This window comes from Zophobas morio, unplaced genomic scaffold (assembly GCF_036711695.1).
Source record: "Zophobas morio isolate AGI-343-1 ecotype UQ-CSIRO unplaced genomic scaffold, CSIRO_AGI_Zmor_V1 ptg000006l, whole genome shotgun sequence".
In the NCBI taxonomy this organism is placed as follows: Eukaryota; Metazoa; Arthropoda; class Insecta; order Coleoptera; family Tenebrionidae; genus Zophobas; species Zophobas morio.
Genome location: NW_026972111.1, coordinates 8376346 through 8387604, shown reverse-complemented (window position 1 = coordinate 8387604; position 11259 = coordinate 8376346). Strand labels below are relative to the sequence as shown.

At 35.9% G+C, this 11259-nt stretch overlaps 1 protein-coding gene across 1 annotated transcript; it reads left to right on the top strand.

Moving 5' to 3' along the window:
• Window positions 1-1212: 1212 nt before the first annotated feature.
• On the top strand, window positions 1213-4891 carry LOC135123484 (trichohyalin-like). Its single transcript, XM_064048157.1, has 2 exons — window positions 1213-4551; window positions 4598-4891. The coding sequence occupies exons 1-2, from the start codon at window positions 1313-1315 to the stop codon at window positions 4644-4646; spliced, it is 3288 nt and encodes a 1095-aa protein (XP_063904227.1). The 5' UTR covers window positions 1213-1312; the 3' UTR covers window positions 4647-4891.
• The last annotated feature ends 6368 nt before the right edge of the window (window positions 4892-11259 follow it).

Sequence of the window (11259 nt, the reverse complement as noted above, 5' to 3'; positions counted from 1 at the left end):
CTCCTAGCATTTTTCCAAAATAGCTCATTGAAATAAATTTTTAGTTTTCATAATCTTCCTGTCCAGACGGACAGATAGACAAACAAACAGACAGACCAACGGAAACTGAAGATGTATTTTTTCGTATTTTATCTTCTTTATCTTACACACGAGAAGTAAAAACACAAAAAAGGTTTGAAGTAAGATGTATTTACAACAAATACAATCTGAAAATTCGCCTAAGCAATCTAAATTTGTCAATTTCAAAATTTGAAGTCCTTTATAATATCAATTTATGTTTTTTTTATTTTTTATAATGAACTACTGTTAATTCTGCTACGCACCCATTATGTAACCATGTTCCTAAAATTGCACAAAAATTAGATACAACTTTGCATTGATTAAATAAGCATCAAATTTCCAAATGTTGTGTTAGATAATATTAGGAAAGCTCTGAGGTAAAGCTTAAAATTTTTATTAAATTAGAATAGATTTTTGTTAGAAGAATGCTAAAATTGCTCAAATTATCTAGTAACTCCTAAAGTTTCGAAAAATTTCTTTCTAATAACATAAGTTATATTTTTGTACTTTCCAAAATTTTACTAGAAATTTATGTTTATTAATTTTAATTTTTCAAAAACTGAAACATGCAAGGATTTGTAAAAATATGCAAAACAATCTTAAATATGCAATGTAATTAGTGAAATACCTTCATATTTCATAATCTCAAAGTTCTAGTATTTTTTTGAGTTACAAAAAAAGCTCAACATTTGTTAATTTCTACAAGTAAAGGTGAAATAATTTTTTGTCTATACATTGGATCATTTGTAGTTTATAGGCCCAATTCTGAATCAAACCTGTTAAAATTTAAAGGTTGTTAAAAAAGAAACAATTAAAGATTTACGAATTTAACTCGTTACTATGGAAATTTGCAATTTAACACCCTTTAAATTTAACAACTTTGATTCAGAATTGCCCCTAATGACTAAATATTTTCAATATTAAATAATTGGAAAAATTCTTGATCCAACACTCATTAATATACTTTATAATTCTCTTCAAACCTCTCCCGTTCGTAACAGTGTAGCTCGTTGCATCAAACAAATTGGGTCGAAATTGAATTATAGCAATACGATCCGCCACCACCTGATTGGTTTCAAACGAGTTCATCCCAGCGTGAAATAACCACCCCCCTAAAACAGTATAAAAGCTCTCCAGCTCCGTTGTCTCCTCAGAAAGTCAAAGCATTCGTTACTAAAAGCATCTTTTAAAAACTGAACTAACTATACACGTCACCAGTGCAACGAAAAATAGTGTTTTGTTTTCTTCCAACATGAAACAGTTGAAAACGACGGGTTATTCAGCTCTGCTACTATTCCTATTATGTTTAACTTCGACTCATGGCTTTCTCGAAACGAACCGAAACTCCATACGGGAACGCCAAACCGGCGTTCGCAAAAATGACGTCAACGACCGAAATTTTTTTGGAAGCACTTGGCAACGATCTTACGCAACGTCGGACGAAAGAAGAGACGTTCGCGACAATACCTCGAATAATAGACTTTTCAGACTGCTCCCTCAAGAGAATTCTCGTCAAGGAGACGACAGGGTGATACGAAACCAGAGGTTCTCGTCTGGGAAGGAGAATGACAGGGAGTCTCGTCTTAGCAACTCGATTGACAGGCGAGTTTCTAGTGAAAGACGAGACGCTCGGGTCATTTCCTTCGACCGGATGAGAGTCGATGGTGTGACTGACAGACGACGAGAAATTCGTTCAATTCCATCAAGATCCAACCGACTTCGGGTGAACGATTTTCGTCAAATCCGAGACCGCCTTTCCGGGGAAAATGATCGCCGTGTTTCTGATGTCCGAGAAGACGAAAGAGACTTTAGAAACAACTTTGAACAAAGAAGAGAAACCAGAATTGAAGAGAATGATCGGCGTGCTTCCACTACCAGAAACAACGAACGAGAAATCAGATCACTGGAAGACCGAAGAAACGACTCGGGTCGACGAATCAGGTCAGCCCGGAACGTTGAACGAGACACTGACAGTGATCGTGAATCTCGCCAAGTCAACAGACGGGTTCTAGTAGAACGACGAGAAGATAAAGAATCTCGACAACTTAGCAGACGAGAAGTTAGATCATCGTCATCCGACAACACCTATTCCAGGCGTCAACTTGCTACCACTCAAAACGATCGAGAAAATCGTCAACTTAACAGGCGCGTTGCGACGGAGCGACGAGAAGTTCGAGAAAATGATCGAGAATCTCGTCAACTAACCAGGCGAGACGTTCGATCCGTTGGCTCAGACAGATCAAGATTCGTCGACAACGAGCGCGTTTCAGACTCAGTCAGTGACAGGAGGCGCGAAGTTCGATCAACTTCTCCACGAGAAAATGACCAAAATTCTCGTCAACTGAACGACCGGCGTCAAGAAAGATCAAGAACTGTTGACAATATTGAACGTCGGGTTTCCAACGAAAGACGCGAAAATGAAAAAATGTCGCGTCAACTTGACGACAGAAGACGAGAAGTTCGTGCAATTTCTCTGGACCGACGAGCCTCACTTTCACGAGAAGAATCTCGAGAACACCGTCAACTGGAAAGACGAGAAGTTGATAGGTCTAGAAACATGCTTCGATCTCGCCAATTCTCTACCTCTCCCGACGACAGAAGGCGTGAAGTTCGATCAACTTCTAGACGAGAAAATGACCAAAGTTCTCGTCAACTAGACGACAGGCGTCAAGAAACATCTAGAACCGTTGACAATATTGAACGTCGACTTTCCAACGAAAGACGCGAAAATGAAAAATTGTCGCGTCAACTTGACAACGACAGAAGACGAGAAGTTCGTGCAATTTCTCTGGACCGACGAGCCTCACTTTCACGAGAAGAATCTCGAGAACACCGTCAACTGGAAAGGCAAGAAGTTGACAGATCTAGAAACATGCTTCGATCTCGCCAGTTCTCTAGCTCTCCAGACGACAGAAGGCGTGAGATTCGCTCAACTTCTAGACGAGAAAATGACCAAAGTTCCCGTCAACTGGACGACAGGCGTCAAGAAAGATCTAGAATCGTTGATAATATTGAACGTCGGGTTTCCAACGAAAGACGCGAAAATGAAAGAATGTCGCGTCAACTTGACAACGATAAAAGACGAGAAGTTCGTGCAGTTTCTCTGGACCGACGAGCCTCACTTTCCCGAGAAGAATCTCGAGAACACCGTCAACAGGAAAGGCGAGAAGTTGACAGGTCTAGAAACATGTTGCGATCTCGTCAATTCTCTAGCTCTCCCAACGACAGAAGGCGTGAAGTTCGATCAATTTCGAGACGAGAAAATGACCAAAGTTCTCGTCAACTGGACGACAGGCGTCAAGAAAGATCTAGAACCGTTGACAATATTGATCGTCGGGTTTCCAACGAAAGACGAGAAAATGAAAGAATGTCTCGTCAACTTGACAACGATAGAAGACGAGAAGTTCGTGCAATTTCTCCGGACCGACGAGCCTCACTTTCACGAGAAGAATCTCGAGAACACCGTCAACTGGAAAGGCAAGAAGTTGACAGATCTAGAAACATGCTTCGATCTCGCCAGTTCTCTAGCTCTCCCGACGACAGAAGGCGTGAAGTTCGATCAATTTCGAGACGAGAAAATGACCAAAGTTCTCGTCAACTGGACGACAGGCGTCAAGAAAGATCTAGAACCGTTGACAATATTGATCGTCGGGTTTCCAACGAAAGACGAGAAAATGAAAGAATGTCTCGTCAACTTGACAACGATAGAAGACGAGAAGTTCGTGCAATTTCTCTGGACCGACGATCCTTACTTTCACGAGAAGAATCTCGAGAACACCGTCAACTGGAAAGACGAGAAGTTGACAGGTCTAGAAACATGCTCCGATCTCGCCAATTCTCTACCTCTCCCGACGACAGAAGGCGTGAAGTTCGATCAACTTCTAGACGAGAAAATGACCAAAGTTTCCGTCAACTGACCGACAGGCGTCAACAAAGATCAAGAACCGTTGACGATATTGAACGTCGGGTTTCCAACGAAAGACGAGAAAATGAAAGAATGTCTCGTCAACTTGGTGATAGAACAGCACAAATTCGAAGACAAATTCGATCCACTTCTCTGGACCGAAAGCTCGCTTCGCTCGATAGATCCCGAGACTCCGGCCGAGTTTTAACTGAAAAACGAGACCGATCAACTCCCGTCGACTCTGACAGACGACGTGAAGTTCGCTCGCTTTCCTCCGATCGTGTTTCAGATTTACGGGACATCCGTGTCTTGGAAAGGCGTCTCACCCGCGAAGACGATCGTCGCAGCAGCGATGCAACTCGTCGCATTTTAACTTTGTCTTCCAAAGATGAAAACAACAACTTCGCACGCACCGATAAGAGACAATCAATTCCAGAAGAAAGAAGAATGGCCACTTCTTTCAGGACAGACGTTAACTACATTCCAGGGTTGAAATCTGGTTCCATTTTCAACGCAGCTCAACTTGTGCTGCTTTCGCTCCTCGTCGCCCAAGTTGTGAGTAACTCTTCGAAAGCTAAGAAGAATTGGTAAGTTGGATGTTTGTGTGGGAGGGTTGCTGATTGTGGGTTGTAGGTTTCTTGAGAATAACTTCGTGACCGTCACTAAGGAAAAGGTACTTTAAATTAAAGGTTCCTCGAAAAATCTATTGAAGATTATTTGTTATTGGAGATTTTAGCATCTATTTTGTTACACTGGCCACAAGATTTTCAACTGCAAGGACTCTAATATGACAACCGCTATGCTCTTTGTACCTTCTCTGTAGGTTAAAGTAGCAAAAGTAGTAGTAATTAAATCTGTATAAGTATGCTAAATTCTATTAAAGCTGTGTATAGTCTATGTAGTAAGAAATAGCAAATAAAATGATTAAAAAAATGTTCGACTTTATTTTCGCTGAAGTATAAATATTTTAGCAAAAAAGATTTGTAGTGGAACATCTCGATGAGAGCGCTGGAACTGTCATTTTTATCAGTATTGTTGGTTTAATCAGTTTGAAAATGTTTGCCAAAAACATACACAATTTATAGTATCTAATCTTGGGATCAATTTAAGTGTACATATTTCTATCAAACTCGGTAAACTTCGGTCAGGGTTATATTAAGATTTAGTAGATTTTACACACGAAAACACAATACTGTAGATGTCCAAGATAAGTCGGATTTTAATTGATTAGTATTAAAAATAAAACGCGATTTTTTAGTTATGTATCTCAATTATCTCGGGTTTTTTAGTCATGGGCTGAAGTAGTTTTTATTATTCTTGTTTTATTGACCACACCTTCGCCACAGCAGAGACCGAAGTCGAGTTGGTTTTGAATAGTGGTCAGCTTGATTTTTAGGTTACGCTTTTTGTCGAAATTTCGAATTAAGTCAAAGCCTATTCCAGGGGAAAGTTATCAATTCATCGTTTAGAGCGAAGTATGCTAATAAATTATGTAAGAAAGGAAAAATAATAATAACAATTTTGATTTCCAAAACGAATATCCAAATACGGCGAATTAAAAAGTGAACAAATAGGAACTCACTTGTAAATACATGTACAAGCAAAACAATACTTTTACTTTTTTAAAGAAAACATTTTTAGCAAAAACAGACACCTGTATTTAATAAATTACTGACTGTTCTAAGTTATTTCTTCGTGATTTCGTATCATAAATTTTTAACTGTAATAATCAATTATTATTATTAGAAATGATATTAAACGAATTGCACATGTTTTATGTAAAAACTTTCACTAACACATAAGATCCACATGTTGGTGCATAAACTGTAAAACTTCTTCTGGAATTAATTCTAGTTCATTCGTCACAGTTTCTACATATAAAATCACATAAGCTTAAGGATTTGGCAACAAAGTTAAAAATATTTCCATTAAATAAAAATTTGTAGACTCTTAAATCGTTAAAATTGTTCATTCGTGCAAAAATCTAAATTCATCAGTTACATAACAATATTCAAAAATATTCTTGTTTAAATAAATTTCGTTCTTCAATGGTGTTATTAGTTTTATGTACGTTTTAAAATCGTGGGCAAAAAGAAGTCTACTACAGAGAACTTCGTTAGTAACGTCGTTAATAATCAATAAAAATAACAAAAGCCCTAAATTTGACCCTTGACCAAGTATGTACGTTACTTTATAAAATTTATAAATAGCATTTACCTTGCACAATTTTGAGATTACGTCATCAAATTGTCGGTGGGGATGACCAGACAAATTCTGGTTAGCATTTTACCATCTACAAGATATTCCTAGAATACATATATAATTTGGTAACAGTTGGTCCGGTAGTTTCGGAGATTATCTGTCTAATCGACACAGACAGACTATAGACGTAATCAAATAAATAGCTTTAAATTATTAACTAAACACTAAACATTTCACGAATATGTACTATTTGTCTTTGTTTAATCTATATTATAATGCTCTTGTACAACGGACGAATCTTAGAAACAACTGTTAAATAATTAATAATTATGTCTTTAGGTCTGCATAAAGAAATAACAGAAGAGCTTAAAAAACAAAATTGTCAAAAATTGGAGAATTACTTAGATATTATTTTTGTGAAATCGTTTGAAAGTCAAGTAGGTACATGGACACGTAAACACTGTCACATGCTTTAAGTGAGAGGTTTTGGTCATCATTATACTGACACCTGCAATGAAAGGTTTCTGTCATGTGCAAAATATGGAGATAATGAGCATCAAGAGCCACAGGGTCATAAGTCATAACGCACCTGTTTACTATAAAATGAATAAGGACCCCGATAAAGCGATTTTAAAATATAAACAATTGGAGATTTGATTGCTGTTGTCTGTTGTGAAGTTTATCAAAGACAGGTGGCTTTGGCTAAAAATAAACTTTAGTACCTGCGTTGGTAATCAAATTAATGGATTAGAATTGTATTGTGAAAAATTTTAAATCAATGGATTTATGGATTTGATTAATCCTGAACTGAAGTGTTTAACAAAAAAAAAAACTTCAAAAAGATTCAAAGATTTACGGGATGTTGTCATATCATATCATGGTGTTAATTCAAGCCCACGTAGAAAGCAAAATTGTGTTCACGACGTTCATGACATCCTCTATATTTAAGTAGTTAACCAATTTGGTCAGATATGTCAAAAATAATTGTCATTACTAAAATAGCAAATTAAACTTTCAAATAAATAAATTTTAATACATAAAAACAACAGCAAATATCGATATCATGCCGGTTTTTTGAGAGCTGAAGTCAATTTGACGGTTCCCGGAATTGGATAACCTTGATTACAAAAAAAGATATGCAAATATTTCGGGAAGTATCTTGTAAGAATGTATTTTGGGTTGCATAAACACGACTATTCTATTCGCTTACCATTTGTAAAAAATGGACCAATAAAAATGCGAGTTTACACATTTGTTACTATGGTTTTCAACGAACTCTACGGAACATTCCACTAATGGAAACATCACCAGTGGCCCAGCGAATATTTAAAAAAAATGAATACTTTTAAAATTAACAACAAAACAAAATCTATTTATTAAACATTAAAACTTAGAACTAAAGAATTTGAACTAATGATAAAGTACAAAAGACTAGAAAATTTGTATGCTAATAATTAATTAGAAAATAAAAGGAATTAAAGTTATTTTCATTATTTTACATTTTTGTTTCCAGGTGTTTAGTTTCGAGATATATTTTGAACAGAATTTGGGATAGGCAAAGTTCTTGTTTATTTAAGAACTTCAACGAATTCTAGTGTTATTAGTTTTCTTGTTTTAATTTTCGTTGTGTTGGTTATTCAGTGTTATGACAACTTTATTATTTCTACGTTAACGTTGTTTTTTCTAGTCTTTGCCAAAATCTTGTTCCTGTCGTATGTTTTTTTAAATCCACAAATAATAAATAAATATCTTCGTATATTATACATGTCCCCGTGGGGAAGCCTACTTATTCTTGGTATTCTTTATCAGGTCTATTTTTTAAAACTTTTTGATTTCTTGCACGGTCAGTCCGATCGGTGGCCCTGCTACTCTAATTGGTACTTTATTTCTCTGTATTTTTTTCTGTCTTCAACCAACAGTTTTTTTAAATACTTTGAATACTAATCTTGTGGTTATATTATTGTTATTATATTTCTATTTTATCTCTGTTTTTGTTTCTCATTAAATTTTTGAGAAAACCCCATTTTTTTGCAATTCAGGTCCCTTATTATTTCTGTTTCTATTTCAGGCACTTATTCTTCTTAAATAGAGTTTAAATTTTTCTTGTATAACTTCTTTTTATTCTTTATATCACCAGTAAGGTTTATTGTTCTCACTTACACCTTATTAAGCAACTTCAATTTTACATCCTTTTAGATAGTCTAAAGTACCGAATTTTTAATTAATTTTTCATTGTTTTTTATTTTCTGTTTCAGATAATAATCTAAGTGAAAACATATAATGGACGAGGGTAATATTAATCGTTTTTTATATTTCACGTCTATATTAAGAAAACTACTTGCTCAGTTTAAAATATTTTTCTACCGCGCACGTTTTTTGGTTTTCTAATAGAACTAATAGAGCACAGCAGTTCGTTAATAGCGGAAAGGCATTCTTTAATAGATCTGGTGTAATTTAGATCGGTAAAATTGGTAGCCATGACGAGAAATGTCAAGTGAATGTCAGTGGCAAATGTCAAATAAAAATTTCCCGTATTTCCGGAGGTGTAAGGACTTCACTAACTTCTTCACAAGACATTTTAACCAATTTTAACTTACAAAAACTCGAATTGATTCGAATTACAGTTGTTGTTGTGAAAATTCGAACCTCAAATATTTCGTGGTTAGTATCAGACCGACCCATCACCAACCACGACAAAATTGCTCAGATTTAAAAAAAAACGCAAATTTGAATTAAATTTTGCGAAAAAACGTGCCCGGCCATTGTGGCACTCATCCTTTATATAAGTCGCGTTTTCGCCGCTCGTTCTATAAACTTGGATTCGTGCCTCAATATTTGCCTTATGAAACTCGTTCTTTAATATACTATTATTGTGTGATGCAACACGCGTTTCGGATTCTATATGAAGAAAGTAGATTTTGTGTTCTTTTGTGTTCTATGACATAGAACATATCTATCTTTTTTGGTGTCCACATGTCCCAAAGAAACAGACAATAAAAAACTATTTTGGATCTAAACAATGATTATAGTGGTATCAAATTACCACTTTTACACTATTATTAACATAACGTTATGTAGTATAATAATATTTTTTTATAACTTTCATTCAACATAACGTTACGATCAGTGTTATATAATACTGTTATACTTATGTACTACAATTATACTATAACGGTGTTATATAATAGTATAGTTGGATTCATGTATCTTTTTACACACGTGACCAAAAGCTAATGTCCGAACTAATATTTTAATAATTTGTAGTAATTAGTCAAAAAGATGACAATGTTCACAACGTCAACATGACACAAATGTATAGGCTCAAGCAGGTCTTTTGCTTTCGGTGTTTTCTGATTGGACCCAGTCTTTTTTTCGAGTTTTAATCTTCGAAACCGTTCGGCGAGTAACGCATGTAGCATCTGCATATCGCTAAAAATTTCAGCGAAATTACTAACTATGAACCTTCGAGTTGTCTTTTCTTACTTGTTCTGTAGCATTTAATGAGATTAAAAGACCACCGTTTTCCTTCTCGAGAGCTCTATAAAGTTGGACACCATGTCCTGGGCACGGGAACCCAAAGGTTTGCCCGGCATTTTGTAACCAAACACGAACAAGAAATAAGATAACAAAACATAAAATAGGACAACGAAACAAGAATACTAACAACCAACGAACTTTACGAAGAACTGAATAGAAAACTTGAATAGAACAACGAAAAACTGCGATTAACCACTCTGAGTAAAACCAAAAATGACAGTGACTTTTGATGAAAAATCGATGAATTATTATTAACAGTCATTAGATTGACTATATTAGTGGCTGTCGCACTATGTGGACGCATTTATTATGTATTTTATCTTTTTCTAATTCAAGGAACTTTGTGGAAGAGAATAACTGACGTAGAGCATTATTTGAACTCATTTCGGTAGACATATTATTTGTCTGACTCTTCGTTTTTATAATCCTTAAAACAAAGATTCCTATGGCAGATGCTGTCTGAGCTTGTATGATACTTTGGTCACGTGTGTAAAAAGATACATGAATCCAACTATAACAAATTTTGTTATATTTTTTTTTATATAAGTGCAACATAATGTCACGATCACAGTGTTATATAATACTGTTACACTTATGTAATGTTATTGCTCCATAACACTGGATTCTGGATTCTGGATTCAAAATTTTATGGGGGTTGACCGTAGCCAGCCGACACTTAGGCCTCTCCTTTGGGCCCCTTGTACCTTCCCCAAATCCATATCAGGGTGTTTTCCCGCCCCTCTATTCATCAAACCACCCAACTGCTTGAATGTACTTCAGTAATGCAGAGGGTGGAAATTCGGATTTTTGCCATCCTAGACTAGATGTCCCCTAGTATGGATTTCCTGTAGGAGGCTAGCATTGGGCACTCAGCTGTTTCCTCTTCTTCATTGCATCAACGACAGATTGGGTCTGTTACCACTCCTATCGTATCTAGATGTTTGTTAAACTGGTAATGTCTGGTAAGGAACTCTACCAGTTTAGCGCAATTTGTTCCTTGAAAGTGAGAGATAAAACTTCGTCAACTTCCGGTATGGTGTGGCTATACAAGCTCTACTCTGCCGATAGATGCTCAACGTAGGCCATATTTGCTCATAGCGTAGGGGATAGGTGCCTAAAATGATCCTTCAGGGTGAAATGATCCCCATTGTTTTTGAGAACACAACTAACGCCATCTGTTTAATATGGGTGAAAATCGTTTCCACACATTGTTTTTCGCCATTGTTGGAAGTTCTATGAGACTGGTAGTGTCCTACGCGTTGTGGGAAAATAATTATTAAATGTGCCGTGTCTAATCTAAGGTAAGGTGTTTTTCAAAGTTGAGTTACTTTTGTTCGGAAAGGTTTACTGTGATGGTTGTTTTTTCTGTCGAGTTAGTCACAATTCGACGATAAGTTAAGATTGTTTTGTCGCGATTTATAAAAATGTAAGGTATAGTTTCAACTTGCAAACGTGATGTTGCTGTTTCGGCTAAAATGATCCCTTCTTCGTGAGCTAAAATGATCCCGGGATCATTTTGGCCATATGGAAATTTATTAGATATACAAAATTGTGTG

Bases quoted from the DNA above. Each gene is read 5' to 3' on its own strand.
- LOC135123484 (XM_064048157.1), top strand. From the start codon at position 1,313: ATGAAACAGTTGAAAACGACGGGTTATTCAGCTCTGCTACTATTCCTA. The intron at 4,552-4,597 runs GTAAGTTGGATG...TGTGGGTTGTAG, and splicing joins TCGAAAGCTAAGAAGAATTG to GTTTCTTGAGAATAACTTCG.